This window comes from Balaenoptera physalus (assembly GCF_965194825.1).
Source record: "Balaenoptera physalus genome assembly, chromosome: 13".
Lineage (NCBI taxonomy): Eukaryota > Metazoa > Chordata > Mammalia > Artiodactyla > Balaenopteridae > Balaenoptera > Balaenoptera physalus.
Window position 1 is genome coordinate 53,333,381 of NC_138892.1, and position 16,728 is coordinate 53,350,108.

The 16,728-nt window shown below is 38.0% G+C and overlaps 1 protein-coding gene across 2 annotated transcripts in view; it reads right to left on the reverse strand.

Moving 5' to 3' along the window:
• The window catches only part of SRGAP1 (SLIT-ROBO Rho GTPase activating protein 1), a 277,465-nt gene that overhangs the window by 32,343 nt on the left and 228,394 nt on the right, over window positions 1-16,728 (reverse strand). For both annotated transcript variants that reach the window (XM_082422706.1, XM_082422705.1), the window contains exon 15: window positions 15,452-15,586. In XM_082422706.1, coding sequence (XP_082278832.1) covers window positions 15,452-15,586 — 135 coding nt within the window. The remainder of the gene's footprint in view (window positions 1-15,451; window positions 15,587-16,728) is intronic.

Consider the following 16,728-nt stretch of genomic DNA (forward strand, 5'->3'; position numbering starts at 1 on the left):
CCTAGAGTTAAAGCACAAAAGGAAAGGAAAGAATGCAAAAGGAACCACTCAATGTAGTATTGATCTTTAATATTTGTCAAATTCCATAGGGGGCCTGTCATTTTTAGGCTAGAAGAGAATACAGGTATTACTTCCAAGAGGCTTCATCTTAATTCAAGATCCTATTGTTTCTATTTCTGAGTTCTAAACTCAGTTCCTCTGCTCCTTAAAGGCAGTTTTTTGTTTTTTTTTTTTACTTAAAAAGAATTGGGGAACAGATACTTACATACCAATTTCACAGTAGCATTATTCATAACAACCAAGAGGTGGAAATAACCCAAATGTCCATTGATGGATGAGTGGATAAACAAAATGTGGTATGTACACACAATGAAATATTATTCAGCCTTATAAAGGAAGGAAATTCTAATATATGCTACAACAAGGATAAACCTTGAAGATGCTATGCTAAGTGAAGTTAAGTCAGACACAAAAAGCCATACATAAATACTGTATAAGTCCACTTATATGAGGTACCTAGAGTAGTCAAATTCCTAGCGACAGAAAGTAGAATGGTGGTTGTCAGAAGCCAGAGGGAGGGAGGAGTTTAATGGGTAGAGTCTCAGTACAGCATGATAAGAAAAATTCTGGAGACGGATGGCGGTAACAGTTGCAAAACAATGTGAACATATTTAATGCCACTGAACTGTACATTTAAAAATGATTAAAATGGTAAATTTTACATTGCGTCTATTTTACTGCAATAAAAAAAAGAATGGCAGCGGGGTGCTCTGTGAGATGCAAAGGAAGATTTCAGGAGAGAAAAGCAACAGGAATATAAAAAAGTGACACCAAGAAGACTAAATAAAATTATGTGAGGCAGGCATTCATAAACAAAAGCAAAACAGAATTGCTGGCATTCCTGAAGCAGAAGCAAATCAATGTCTCCCAAAGGCCAGACCACGATGGCTGTGAGCCGGACTCAGATGTTACCTGGCTGGCTGCTTAACAGGCTTGCAGCACGCATCCTACAGGAATCGCACTCTCGTGCAAATGACTCATTAACTCTCCTGAGTCCAGTTAGCGGGTCAAAATTTATGGTTGCTACAGATACTCCGATTAACGTGCATTCCCCCCTGGCTCTGAGTGTGGCAATACATGGTCTTTCACAGTTTTATGCTGCATGAAAAGATGGATCTTTTCTTCTCCTCAGAAAAGTCATCAGTGAGGAAAATCAGTATTTCATCTGGATTTCTTTTATGATGGCCTTTGTTTCCACGTTTCAGCATCTCATGTAATTAGGTAAAAGTGGCATGCATCCAATCTCGGTCACATGCTCAAAGCTCCCTAGGCTAATTTATGGTCTTTCCCTAGCATTGCAAGGTTCCCATGTCAGGATGCCAACTTCACAGCATGGGGGTTTGACACATCTATGTAAACTTGTGTGGAAAATTTACCACCAAACACAAAGTGAATTCAGAAAACGGCAAAAAGTTCTAATGGCCATTCCTCTGAAAATATCAGTTCTTCTGTGGCACTATTTGTAAAAGTGTTTGTCAGAAAACAAGTAAGATAACACAAGATGCAAATTTATCCTTACGTATAAAGACAGGGAAGGAAATTCCTTGATGGCCATATTTAGAAATGGCTTATGTAAGAGCAGGTACACAAATATTTCTGAGCTCCATAGCCCAACAAGCAGTAATCAAGGGGAATTTAACAGTTCCAGGGTATTTTTTAGGTTCAGTGCTAGGTTCTAATAATGTCAAGGTATCAATCAGTTGTGTGTAATAGTGTATGTGTGCGAATAAAAGGAAAAGAGAAAAACAGATGTTCTAGTACATTTGGATGGATCTTAGCTTAGCCTTGAGATGATTTACCAGCTGTTCTTCTAGGTAAGAAATGAACTGCTTGTAAATCTCTCTAATTAACCATTAATAGATTTGAATTCTGTGAATTAAGCCATTGTGCTCTTTCCTAGTTAACTAGCAACAGTGTAGACATAAATATATAAATAATGTCTCTCCTTCTGCTGAATTACCATATTGAAGTTAGTAAAGAAACTGAGTCTTAGCCTAGGAAACCTTACCTGTTCAGTTCCAATACTAAGCCTATTAAACATTTTTAAGGAGAAAAGGAATCTTTGAGAAAATCACTATGAGGCATGAAACAGAAATTTATAGAGTTCAGAGAGAAAACTACCATGTATGGCAGTAAAGCCGAAAGAATTTTTAGCAACAAAAACATACACTGGAGCACCAGGAAGATTCAAAAGATTTTTACATAAAACGATCAGATACGGGCAAACAGATTTATGTACCAAGAGGCTCATCATGGTATTTTTGTATAATTGCAAAATCACTGGAAACAACCTAAATTTCTAAAACTAGGCGATTTGTTAAATAAAAACCATTATATGGACAATAAAAACTATGTTTTGAGAAATACTTAGTGATGTGGGAAAAATGTTAATAACATCATTAAATTTAAAAAGTTTAAAAAAGCAAATATTTTATAATTTTTAATAACAGATTTATTGAGATATAATTCACGTATTTGAAGTGTATAATTCAGTGGTCTTTAGTACACTCATAATTGAGCAACCATAATGTCAGTCAATTATAGAACATTTTCATCATCTCTAAAAGAAATCTTACATTCACTAGCAGTCATTTGGTATGATACAGTTTTTATCAAAGGTATGTAGTTATGGTATATCTACATAATGGAATATTATTTGACAATTAAAAAAGTACTGACACATGCTACAACATGGATGAACCTTGAAAACATGCTAAATGAATTAATCCAGTCACAAAAGACCACATATTGTATAATTCCATTTATATGAAATGGCCAGAATAGGTAAATATAGAGAAAGTAGATTAGTGGTTGTCTAGGGCTGAGGTTGGTGGTGGTTATGAGTAAATGGGAAGTGTTTGCTAATTGGGATTTCTTTCTGGAGTCAGGAAAGTGTTCTAAAATTGATTGTGGTGATTTTCATAATCCTGTGAATATACTAAAACCACTGAATTGCAAACGTTAATGGATAAATTGTATGGTATGAGAATTGTGTCTCAATAAGCTGCTTTAAAAAGTACATAGGTATATATATATAGAAAAAAATCTGGGAAGATATTAAAAAGGTTAATATTATCTTTGTGCAGAAGAATTATAGATGATTTGTTTTACTTATTTTCTAATTTTTCTACAGTAATCACATATTAGTTGCATATTAAACAATTATTTTTAAAAAGCACTGATTGGCTATTTGATGATTTTAAGGAATTACTGTTATTTTTTTAAGGTATGAGAATAGTATTATGGCTATGTTGTATAAAAAAAGAAAAGAACTGTCATTTCCCAGAGACACACACACAGATGAAATGATCGATGTCAGAGGGATGATACAAGGGGTATACTATACGTGGGACAAGACTGGTTACGAAATGGAAATTGTTAAAGCGGGGTGATTATTTATATTTATATTATTTATAAATAAATATATCTTTCTGTATCCTTTTGTAGATGTTTGAAATTTTCTACAATAAATAAGTCAAAAAGAAGGTAGGTTACAAATAGGAGAGTACAGTTCCGCTTTGTTTTTTGTTTTTTTTTTAAAGTGGTAAAAACAGATTTTATTTAGAAGCTATTGCAATATGGGAAAAGAGACCTCAGTCTAGAACTGGGGTCAATTCCAAAGACAGCATGGGCAAGTGGGGATTTATACCACTTTGGCTTTTAAAAACAATTGTGACCTAAATGTCCGTGGACAGATGAATGGATAAAGAAGATGTGGTACATATACACAATGGAACACTACTCAACCATAAAAAAGAATGAAATAATGCCATTTGCAGCAACATGGTTGCAACTAGAGATTATCATACTACGTGAAGTAAGTCAGAAAGAGAAAGACAAATACCATAGGGTATCACTTATATGTGGAATCTAAAATATGACACAAATGAACCTATTTATGAAACAGAAACAAAATCAGGGACATAGATGATAGACTGGTGATTGCCAAGGGGGAGGGAGGTGGGAGAGGGTAGGAGTGGGAGTCTGGGATTAGGAGATGTAAACTGTTATATACAGAATGGATAAACAACAAGGTCCTACTGTATAACACAGGCAACTATATTCAATATCCTATGATAAACCATAATGGAAAAGAATATGAAAAAGAATGTATATATATGTATAGCTTGAGTCACTTTGCTGTACAGCAGTAATGAACACAACAGTGTAATTCAACTATACTTCAATAAAAAAATAAATTAAAAAAACAGTTGTGTGTGTTTATGAATATAAACGATCAGAATGCGTACACACTATTGATTCTCTTTGGGCAGTGGTATTATGAATGACAGTATTTTGTTCTATGTGCTTTTTAAATATTTTTCAAGTTTTCTACAATGACTACATGTTGGTTTGGTGATAGGTAAAAAATCCGCCCTCCTACAAAAAGAGTTTGCTTGTGTCCAAACAGTCCCCTAAATAATAACACATTATGATAACACATAATGAAGTGCAAATGTTTCCTCTGGGTTCACAGCCCCAAGGCAGTCAGGAAAAACCATGAATTGCTTGAGCAGGTCTACTAGAGCAAGTCACTTGGATCTATGCCCTAGGGAACCTCAGAGCCACAGTACACGGACATTTCAGAAGCTGCCCAGACTGTGTGGGTATGATCTGGAGCATTCACAAAACCATTCACAAAGTGGATGGTTTACAAAAAAAACAAAAACAAAAACCAAAAATCCTTGGGTGAGAAATGGAGATACTATCAAGCTTATTTCAAATTTAGATTGCCTTTGATGTCTTCATCTAGATAAGTAATTTTTAAAAAGAAATTTATAGTGAATTGGGGATGAATAGTGCACATTAAAAAAAAAAGAAAGAGAGAGAGAGAATGCTAAGACAAATTCCCTTTTACTACACTTGCAAGCAAGCTTCCAAAGAACGTGGTATTTAGGGGCATAAAAATGGCACAATAATAGCTCACCACACACACACAAAAATCTTTCCCCAAACAATTCAAAAGTAGGTAAGCAAAAGGTAGTAGGCATTCCAGAGACTTATGCAAACTCTTAGAAAAGATGAAAAGGGAACTTTTTCTATACAATATAACTATCACATGAAATTACCTTAATAGGGAAAATCAAATCCAATTATGGTGATGCTAGAAGATGACATGGACAAAGCAATCGATCTCCATGAAACCTCTCTCTCTCTGCGCTAACATTTCTAAATCTTTTGCTTCTATCACATACTTAGATTGCATTTCTTTGTAAATATCTTATCTCCTCTAGTAGATTTTAAACCTCCTGAATGCAAAAATCAAGTCTTTGAATCCTGAGAAAGTTTTGCAACATTGTAGGCAATTAATCAACGGTCCAAATCATTAAAAATTTGTAATATCAATGAAAGGATATAATCATGAATGACATATTATGCCATTTTCAAATAATTCATAGACAATCCAAGAAAAAACAGATATATCATGGTCACATGGTAAGAGAAAATGCATGCCTAAAGATAAATCAATAATAGCCAGGAACCCCCTTTTAAATAGATTAGATGTTGGAAGAAAGGGGGTTGTTATATATAGTGCCAGTAAGTGTTCTTGAAAAACATCCCATTCTGCAAAATTATGCACTAAAAATAATAGGACTTATAATAATGTAGGGTTGGGACAGACTATTCAACATCTACTAAACTCTGTAATTAGAGCACTAACAAAAACATTAAAAATACTATTTAAATTACTAGCAAGTTAAATCTCTACTGGTGTGTGCACCTAGCATCCTTAGTGGCCTTAATCCCCATGGACTCCTACTTCTATGAGATGTCGGTCCTGGAGGGTATTCATTTACACTAGAGACTATTTTCATAAAAATTAGCCCAAGGATATTAACCCATTTTTTTCATTAATCCATTGTTTAAATACAGGGGGAAATGTCTCTGCAGCTTCTTTATTTGCACCTGCAGCATTTCATATAAGGCACTCCTTGCATAAAAGAAAGATATCTCGAGAGTTTAGAAAGATGGGACTGGAGTTGGAAGACAACTGCTCAGACTGCCAGAGCACCCCGGTCACTGTTCCTCACTGGATGCTTAGAGGGCTAAATCAAGAGTGTTGGAGGAGGAACTGTAGAGCTGGGCTTCTTCCTGGACCTGGACTTACCTCTTCAATGGCTAGGTGGCTGACAGAGTCTTGGTGCTCCAGCCGGGTGTCAGGCCTGAGCCTCTGAGGTGGGAGAGCCGAGTTCAGGACGTTGGGCCACCAGAGACCTCCCGGTCCCACGTAATATCAAATGGCAAAAGCTCTCTGAGATCTCCAACTCAACACTAAGACCCAGCTCCACTCAACAACCAGCAAGCTACAGTGCTGGACACCCTATGCCAAACAACTAGCAAGACAGGAACACAACCCCATCCATTAGCAGAGAGGCTGCCTAAAATCATAATAAGTTCACAGACACCTCCAAACACACCACCGGATGTGGTTCTGCGCACCAGAAAGACAAGAGCCAGCCTCATCCACCAGAACACAGGTACTAGTCCCCTCCACCAAGAAGCCTACACAACCCACTGAACCAACGTTACCCACTGGGGGCAGACACCAAAAACAACAGAAACTACGAACCTGCAGCCTGCAAAAAGGAGACCCCAAACACAGTAAGTTAAGCAAAATGAGAAGACAGAGAAACACACAGCAGATGAAGGAGCAAGGTAAAAACCCACCAGACCAAACAAATGAAGAGGAAATAGGCAGGCTACCTGGAAAGAATGCAGAGTAATGATAGTAAAGATGATCCAAAATCTTGGAAATAGAATGGAGAAAATACAAGAAACGATTAACAAGGACCTAGAAGAACTAAAGAGCAAACAAACAAAGATGAACAACACAATAAATGAAATTAAAAATTCTCTAGAAGGGATCAATAGCAGAATAACTGAGGCAGAAGAACGGATAAGTGACCTGGAAGATAAAATAGTGGAAATAACTACTGAAGAGCAGAATAAAGAAAAAAGAATGAAAAGAATTGAGGACAGTCTCAGAGACCTCTGGGACAACATTAAATGCACCAACATTCGAATTATAGGGGTCCCAGAAGAAGAGAAAAAGAAAGGGACTGAGAAAATATTTGAAGAGATTATAGTTGAAAACTTCCCTAATATGGGAAAGGAAATAGTCAATTAAGTCCAGGAAGCAGAGAGAGTCCCATACAGGATAAATCCAAGGAGAAACACACCAAGACACATATTAATCAAGCTATCAAAAATTAAATACAGGGCTTCCCTGGTGGCGCAGTGGTTGAGAATCCGCCTGCCAATGCAGGGGACACAGGTTCGAGCCCTGGTCCGGGAGGATCCCAATGCCGCGGAGCAACTAGGCCCGTGCGCCACAACTGCTGAGCCTGTGCTCTGGGGTCTGCGAGCCACAACTACTGAAGCCCGTGCGCCTACAGCCCGTGCTCCGCAACGAGAGGCTACCGCAATGAGGGGCTCGCGCACTGCAATGAAGAGTAGCCCCCGCAGGCCGCAACTAGAGAAAGACCACGTGCAGCAACAAAGACACGATGCGGCCAAAAATAAATAAATTAATTAAAAAAAATTAAATACAAAGAAAAAATATTAAAAGCAGCAAGGGAAAAGCAACAAGTAACATACAGGGGAATCTCCATAAGTTTAACAGCTGATCTTTCAGCAGAAACTCTGCAAGCCAGAAGGGAGTGGCAGGACATATTTAAAGTGATGAAAGAGAAAAACTTACAACCAACATTACTCTACCCAGCAAGGATCTCATTCAGATTTGATGGGGAAATTAAAACCTTTACAGACAAGCAAAAGCTAAGAGAATTCAGCACCACCAAACCAGCTCTACAACAAATGCTAAAGGAACTTCTCTAGGCAGGAAACACAGATAAAGGAAAAGACAAACCCAAATAACAAACCCAAAACGATTAAGAAAATGGTAATAGGAACACACATATCGATAACTACCTTAACTGTAAATGGATTAAATGCTCCAACCGTAAGACACAGACTGGCTGAATGGATACAAAAACAAGACCCATATATATGCTGTCTACAAGAGACCCACTTCAGACCTAGGGACACATACAGACTGAAAGTGAGGGGATGGAAAAAGATATTCCATGCAAATGGAAATCAAAAGAAAGTTGGAGTAGCACTTCTCATATCAGACAAAATAGACTTTAAAAATAAAGGCTATTAAAAGAGACAAAGAAGGACACTACATAATGATCAAGGGATCAATCCAGGAAGAAGATATAACAATTGTAAATATTTATGCACCCAACATAGGAGCACCTCAATACTTAAGGCAAATGCTAACAGCCATAAAAGGGGAAATCGACAGTAACACAATCATAGTAGGGGACTTTAACACCCCACTTTCACCAATGGACAGATCATCCAAAATGAAAATAAATAGGAAACACAAGCTTTAAATGATACATTAAACAAGATGGACTTAATAGATATTTATAGGACATTCGATCCCAAAACAACACAATACTTTCTTCTCAAGTGCTCATGGAACATTCTCCAAGATAGACCATATCGTGGGTCACAAATCAAGCCTTGGTAAATTTAAGAAAATTGAAATCGTATGAAGTATCTTTTCTGACCTCAACGTTATGAGACTAGATATCACTTACAGGAAAAAAATCTGTAAAAAAATACAAACACATGGAGACTAAACAATATACTACTAAATAACCGAGAGATCAGTGAAGAAATCAAAGAGGAAATAAAAAAATACCTAGAAACAAATGACAATGAAAACACGACAACCCAAAACCTACAGGATGCAGCCAAAGCAGTTCTAAGAGGGAAGTTTATAGCAATACAATCCTACCTTAAGAAACAAGAAACATCTCAAATAAACAACCTAACCCTACACCTAAAGCAATTAGAGAAAGAAGAACAAAAAAACCCCAAAGTTAGCAGAAGGAAAGAAATCATAAAGATCAGATCAGAAATAAATGAAAAAGAAATGAAGGAAATGATAGCAAAATCAATAAAACTAAAAGCTAGTTCTTTAAGAAGATAAACAAAATTGATAAACCATTAGCCAGACTCATCAAGAAAAAAAGGGAGAAGACTCAAATCAATAGAATTAGAAATGAAAAAGGAGAAGTAACAACTGACACTGCAGAAATACAAAGGATCATGAGAGATTACTACAAGCAACTATATGCCAATAAAATGGACAACCTGGAAGAAATGGACAAATTCTTAGATATGCACAACCTTCCGAGACTGAACCAGGAAGAAATAGAAAATATAAACAGACCAATCACAAGCACTGAAATTGAAACTGTGATTAAAAATCTTCCAACAAACAAAAGCCCAGGACCAGATGGCTTCACAGGCGAGTTCTGTCAAACATTTAGAGAAGAGCTAACACCTATCCTTCTCAAACTCTATCAAAATATGGCAGAGGGAGGAACACTCCCAAACTCATTCTATGAGGCCACCATCACCCTGATACCAAAACCAAAGATGTCACAAAAAAAGAAAACTACAGACCAATAACACTGATGAACATAGTTGCAAAAATCCTCCACAAAATATTAGCAAACACAATCCAACAGCACATTAAAAGGATCATACACCATGATCAAGTGGGGTTTATCCCAGGAATGCAAGGATTCTTCAATATACATAAATCAATCAATGTGATAAACCATATTAACAAACTGAAGGAGAAAAAACATATGATCATCTCAATAGATGCAGAAAAAGCTTTCAACAAAATTGAACATCCATTTATGATAAAATGCCCTCCAGAAAGTAGGCATAGAGGGAACCTACCTCAACATAATAAAGGCCATATATGACAAACCCATAGCCAACATCGTTCTCAATGGTGAAAAACTGAAAACATTTCCACTAAGATCAGGAACAAGACAAGGTTGCCCACTCTCACCACTATTATTCAACATAGTTTTGGAAGTTTTAGCCACAGCAATCAGAGAAGAAAAAGAAATAAAAGGAATCCAAATCGGAAAAGAAGAAGTAAAACTGTCACTGTTTGCAGATGACATGATACTATACATAGAGAATCTCAAAGATGCTACCAGAAAACTACTAGAGCTAATCAATGAATTTGGTAAAGTAGTATGATATAAAATTAATGCACAGATATCTCTTGCATTCCTATACACTAATGATGAAAAATCTGAAAGAGAAAGTAAGGAAACACTCCCATTTACCACTGCAACAAAAGGAATAAAATACCTAGGAATAAACCTACCTAAGGAGACAAAAGACCTGTACTCAGAGAATTATAAGACATTGATGAAAGAAATTAAAGATGATACCAACAGATGGAGAGATATACCATGTTCTTGGATTGGAAGAATCAACACTGTGAAAATGACTATACTACCCAAAGCAATCTACAGATTCAATGCAATCCCTATCAAACTACCAATGGCCTTTTTCACAGAACTAGAACAAAAAATTTCACAATTTGTATGGAAACACAAAAGACCCCGAATAGCCAAAGCAATCTTGAGAAAGAAAAACAGAGCTGGAGGAATCAGGCTCCTGGACTTCAGACTATACTACAAATCTGCAGTAATCAAGACAGTATGGTACTGGCACAAAAACAGAAATATAGATCAATGGAACAGGAAAGAAAGCCCAGAGATAAACCCATGCACATATGGTCACCTTATCTTTGATAAAGGAGGCAAGAATATACAATGGAGAAAAGACAGCCTCTTCAATAAGTGGTGCTGGGAAAACTAGACAGCTACATGTGAAAGAATGAAATTAGAACACTCCCTAACACCATACACGAAAATAAACTCAAAATGGATTAAAGACCTAAATGTAAGGCCAGACACTATAAAAGTCTTAGAGGAAAACATAGGCAGAACACTCTATGACATACATCACAGCAAGATCCTTTTAGACCCACCTCCTAGAGAAATGGAAATAAAAATAAAAATAAACAAATGGGACCTAATGAAACTTAAAAGCTTTTGCACAGCAAAGGAAACCATAAACAAGACGAAAAGACAACCCTCAGAATGGGAGAAAATATTTGCAAACAAATCAATGGACAAAGGATTAATCTCCAAAATATACAGGCAGCTCAATATCAAAAAAACAAACAACCCAATCCAAAAATGGGCAGAAGACCTAAAAAGACATTTCTCCAAAGAAGATATACAGATTGCCAACAAACACATGAAAGGATGCTCAACATCACTGATCATTAGAGAAGTGCAAATCAAACCTACAATGAGTATCACCTCACACTGGTCAGAATGGCCATCATCAAAAAATCTATAAACAATAAATGCTGGAGAGGGTGTGGAGAAAAGGGAACCCTCTTGCACTGTTGGTGGGAATGTCAATTGATACAGCCACTATGGAGAAGAGTATGGAGGTTCCTTAAAAAACTAAAAATAGAACTAGCATACGACCCAGTAATCCCACTACTGGGCATATACCCTGAGAAAACCATAATTCAAAAAGAGTCATGTACCACAATGTTCATTGCAGCTCTATTTACAATAGCCAGGACATGGAGCAACCTAAGTGTCCATCGACAGATGAATGGATAAAGAAGATGTGGCACATATATACAATGGAATATTACTCAGCCATAAAAAAAGACGAAATTGAGTTATTTGTAGTGAGGTGGATGGACCTAGAGACTGTCACACAGAGTGAAGTAAGTCAGAAAGAGGAAAACAAATACCGTAGGCTAACACATATATATGGAATCTAAAAAAAAGAAAGAAAATGGTTCTGAAGAACCTAGGGGCAGGACAGGTATAAAGACACAGACATAGAGAATGGACTTGAGGACACGGGGAGGGGGAAAGGTAAGGTGGGACGAAGTGAGAGAGTGGCATGGACTTATATATACTACCGAATGTAAAACAGATAGCTAGTGGGAAGCAGCCACATAGCACAGGGAAATCAGCTCGGTGCTTTGTGTCCACCTAGAGGGGTGGGAGAGGGAGGGTGGGAGGCAAATGTAAGAGGGAGGAGATATGGGGATATATGTTTATGTATAGCTGATTCACTTTGTTATACAGCAGAAACTAACACACCACTGTAAAGCAATTATACTCCAATAAAGATGTTAAAAAAAAAGAAAGATATTTCTGTAGATTTTCCTTTTTTTCCCTTATGTTCTTCCTATTTTGCTTCGTATTTAATTTTGAGAAAGCTTGTCTTGGATCGTTACAAAACATTTACTGTGCTGGGAAAAATCATGCTGGAACCAACACAACTTCTGGGTTAAGTTAACATCATTTCTAAATGCACGTGAAGTAATTATGGCAGAGAAACACATATGTTTGCCGGACAGACAGACTGGTAAATGGCTGACCCAGGTACTGGCATATGTGACCTGAGTTTGTGGTAGGAGTAGTTGTAATAGTTGTAATGATGACAGCTAGTAACATATACTTAGGCTCATTATGTGCCAGGCATGATGCTATAAACACTTAGTATGGATTATCTCCTTTATACACACAGACTCTATGAAGTAGATAAAGAAACAGATATTTAAAAAGATTAAATATTGATCTCTGCCCAAGGTTACGAAGTTAAGTGGTGAAGCTAGGATTTGAACCTAGATCTTTCTGACTCTAAGGCTTCAGCTTTTAATAACCACAATAAAATAATATTTCTCATCTAATGAAAGTGTGATGTGATTTTGCAGTAGTAAATGACAATGCAGCCCAATGGGCTTTATCCAGCTGGCATATGTAAACATAAATGTTCACGATGTGTGTACCTAGAAAACCACTGAACATTAGAGAGTGCTTATAATTTTTACAGATTTAAACTTTCTGGCTAAGCTGGTGAGGGAAATCTTTGCACATGGCCAAAGGAGAATTCCAGAAGTGTGACACCTTCTCAGTTCTTTCCAGCTGAGTAAGAGGCTGCTGTGATGACTCAGGCTATGAGAGGGCCTTGGAATGGACACGCAGGCACACTTCTGAATTCCACACACGCAACAGACTGTATGGGGCGGGGGTGGAGGTAATTATGACCAGGGAATTCATACCCAATGAGATCTAGGACTTCAGGCATGGATGCCAACCAAATAATTTTGGTGGAATTTTGACTTTTCATTTCAATTCTATTTAACAACTATGAATTATTCACTTACCACATGCCTGGAACTAACTATGCCAAGTGTTGGAGCTACAAAACGGAATAATCCTTCAAGACCTCACACGCCCACGGAGCTAAATGTAGGCATTTCATTGAACCTACTCCATGCTGGGCACTCTTCTTGGCACTTTACATGTATTAACTCATTTAATTCTCACAACCCTATTCTATATGGACTAATGTTCTCCCTATTTTATAGATGATGAAACTGAGGTGCAGAGAGGTTAAGAAACTTGCGGAGCAATTTGGACCTAGGATTTGAACCTAGGCTGTTTGAGTCTGGAACCTACGTTCTTAGCCTCTTCCCTAAACTCTCTGTAGTAGAGGGAGACAGAGAGGTTAAAAGTAATTGTAATGCGGGGCTTTAAGAAAAATTATAGACATATGTATACAATGGAATATTAGTAGAGGAGAAAGTGACTAATGTTGCCTCGGGTACTAGGGAGGATGGCAGTCTGGGAGGAGTGCCAGTTCAGCAAATCCTTCCTAGTGGATGTCAAATGGCTGTCAGGGACAGCAGATGAAACAGCACAGGCAAAGGCATGGAGGTGGGAAATGGCCTGGCGCGCCTGCAGGTTGCTATTGTTGAAATCGAAAGGCAATAAGGGGGCTTCTTTGGTGGCGCAGTGGTTAAGAATCCGCCTGCCAACACAGGGCACACGGGTTCGAGCCCTGGTCTGGGAAGATCCCACATGCTGCGGAGCAACTAAGCCCATGCGCCGCAACTACTGAGCCTGCGCTCTAGAGCCCGCGAGGCACAACTACTGAAGCCCGCACGCCTAAAGCCCATGCTCTTCAACAAGAGAAGCTACCGCACCGAGAAGCCCGCGCATCACAAAGAAGAGTAGCCCCCGCTTGCTGCAATTAGAGAAAGCCCACGCGCAGCAGCAAAGACCCAACGCAGCCAAAAATAAAGAAAGAAAGAAAGAAAAGAAAGGCAATAGGGTAGTCGGCAGGAGATGAGTGCATAGAAGGAGAGAGATCAAGGAGAGGAAGAATTTCATTCTGTGAATTTGCCATACCAAGGAGTTTATTTTCAGGTGGGAAATACTGAAATAGGTTTTAAACGGGGTGGTGTGGTAGTGGTAATGTAACACTCGATTTGCCCTTTTGAATCTAGCTGGGGTTGAGAGGTAAGGAAAGAGGGCAAAACCTACACATAGGGTCTCCCAGTGAGAAACCAAGGCACTGGTGACGGGAATGGGGAAGGAAGGGTGAGTAGAGAGATTTTCTGAGGTCCACTGGACCTGTTGATTCAGGTGGGTGATTTGGGAGAGGAGGTTTGTTCATTAGAGTAAAGCTTGATTCTCATGAAAGCCCTCACTATGTGATTTAAGTCAGCTCTACACCCTTGCCTAGGAATTTGGACTTAAAGGACACTACATTTATAGATGTATGCGACGTGACTGAGGTTAAATACCTAATTCTCAGTACCATTATTTTCACCTTCCTTCCTGTAGTGTCAAGAGCTCCCCACCCCCTGCAGAAAACAGCAATGCTTTACTCTGCTGCTGATTATGGGTTTCATAATACATCATACATCGTCCCAGAGCAACTCTGCCTATTAGCTGGGGATGCCCACTGACAGATAATTACCACCTGCTATTCCTGCACTGTAATAATGATCATTTATCTCCTTTTACCTTCTTCTTTTTTAAAAAAAATTTCTTATTTGGTTGCACAGGGTCTTAGCTGCAGCACGTGGGCTCCTTAGTTGTGGCATGTGAACTCTTAGTTGCGGCATGCATGTGGGATCTAGTTCCCTAACCAGGGATTGAACCCAGACCCCCTTGCATTGGGATTGCGGAGTCTTATCCACTGCACTACCAGGGAAGTCCCCACCTTTTACCTTCTTTCTTGAAGTAACATTCAAAGACGGATAAATTACCCTACTCTTAAGATCAGTGGAGCAAACCAAGAACCAAAAGCCAAAAAGGAGTTACATTTCCATGCTTACAGCCTCCTCCTCACCTTCAGCTGGTTGGCACCTGCCTCTCTGCTCTATCCCAGATACTAACGGGGAAGCTCTCGGGCTCTATGGAGCCCAAGGAATGTTTAGGAGCAGAGCGCACCCAGCGAAGGGCAAGGCCACAGCTGGGAAGATGACTCACACTGGATCCAGAGAGAAAACAAAAAACAAATGGTCTCAGAAATTTGGTGGTGATGGGTAATGGTGGGGGAGGAAGATACAGGGAGAGGGGGCCACTGCCTTTTTCAGGAAATTGGTTAGCGAAATAATTCTAGTGGGAAAAGAATTGTTAAAAAAAAAAAAAAGCCCACTTACTGACACAAGAAATCAGATCATTAAATCTTTCCTTAGGAAAGAGGGGGTTTTCCAGCCCACGGAAGTAGAGCTTTAGAACGCCAGCAACTGAGTTAATATCGTGGTTACTCTGATCCTCAGCCAAAGGGTTTTCACCTAAAAAAAAAAAAGAAAAACTAGTTACATGCACATTGCTTCTCTTTTTATCTCTGAACAAAAATATGTTTCTATACTCACACACACATTTCTATATATACATGTATCTTTTAATTACGTTTTATGGAAGATTATATGTTACTAAAATTAAAATAACTGGTTTAGATATCCTACCCCATGATTAACCTAAAAATAGTTGGTTAAAATAAAGCTTTTTTTTTTTTTTATCATATGCTACCAAATAATCCCTTACAAATTACCTAAATCTTAAAATAAAATATTGTGGGATTTATAATTGGACCCAACTTTTTTTTTTTTAAAGCTAAAATCTGTTATCTTAGGTTGACATAAATTCAAATACTATATTCTGTGTTTCTTATTCTACTGGGAAAAAGAAACAATATAGGTCTGTCTGGCTATGCTGTATGGATCAGCAAAATTTATCAGAAATACTACAGGATTCACCTAATTGTGAATACCGACAATTAAATAAATATTTCTCAAAGTGGCATGGTGGTGTTCACAACAGACGTGAAAGCTGCTTTCAGCAGTGGGAAATTTTGAAATCAGACAGAGGAATTTGAAAATGTACCTTCAGTAACCAAGGAATTTGCATAAAAAGTGGAAAATTTAAAAACATATCACAAACATGAAATTATATTATTCTTTATGCTAAGCACTTTAAAATGATCAGGTAACTGACCTGGCTTGTCCAGCTCCCTGAGAATCAAACTGAAATAAAATCCTTAAGAAGTTCAACATAATGTGCAGCCTTAAATCAAACTCCGTTTTTTTATTTACAGGTCTGCTCTTCTAAAGTTCACAAAAATTGTACATTGAATTTTAACTTTTTTTTTTGCCTCTTGGGGCAGCTTATTTTCAGGGACCTGTGGTTCCTTTTTCTCTGCTTCAAGGGCAGGAAGTCATTGAATGCGAATTCACCAAAATATTTATTTTTTTGCCCACTGTGAGAAAGTCTTACCCAAAGGGATCACAAACAAACAACATACCAGGGGAATGTTCAAGGAAAAATAATAAAGCATTTTTGCTTGCAGTGGCTGGCACAGGAACCTGAGGCTTTACTGCATTTCAATTTATCTTGAATATGGTCCATGTAAGAGACTTGGACACTTAGCTCTTGA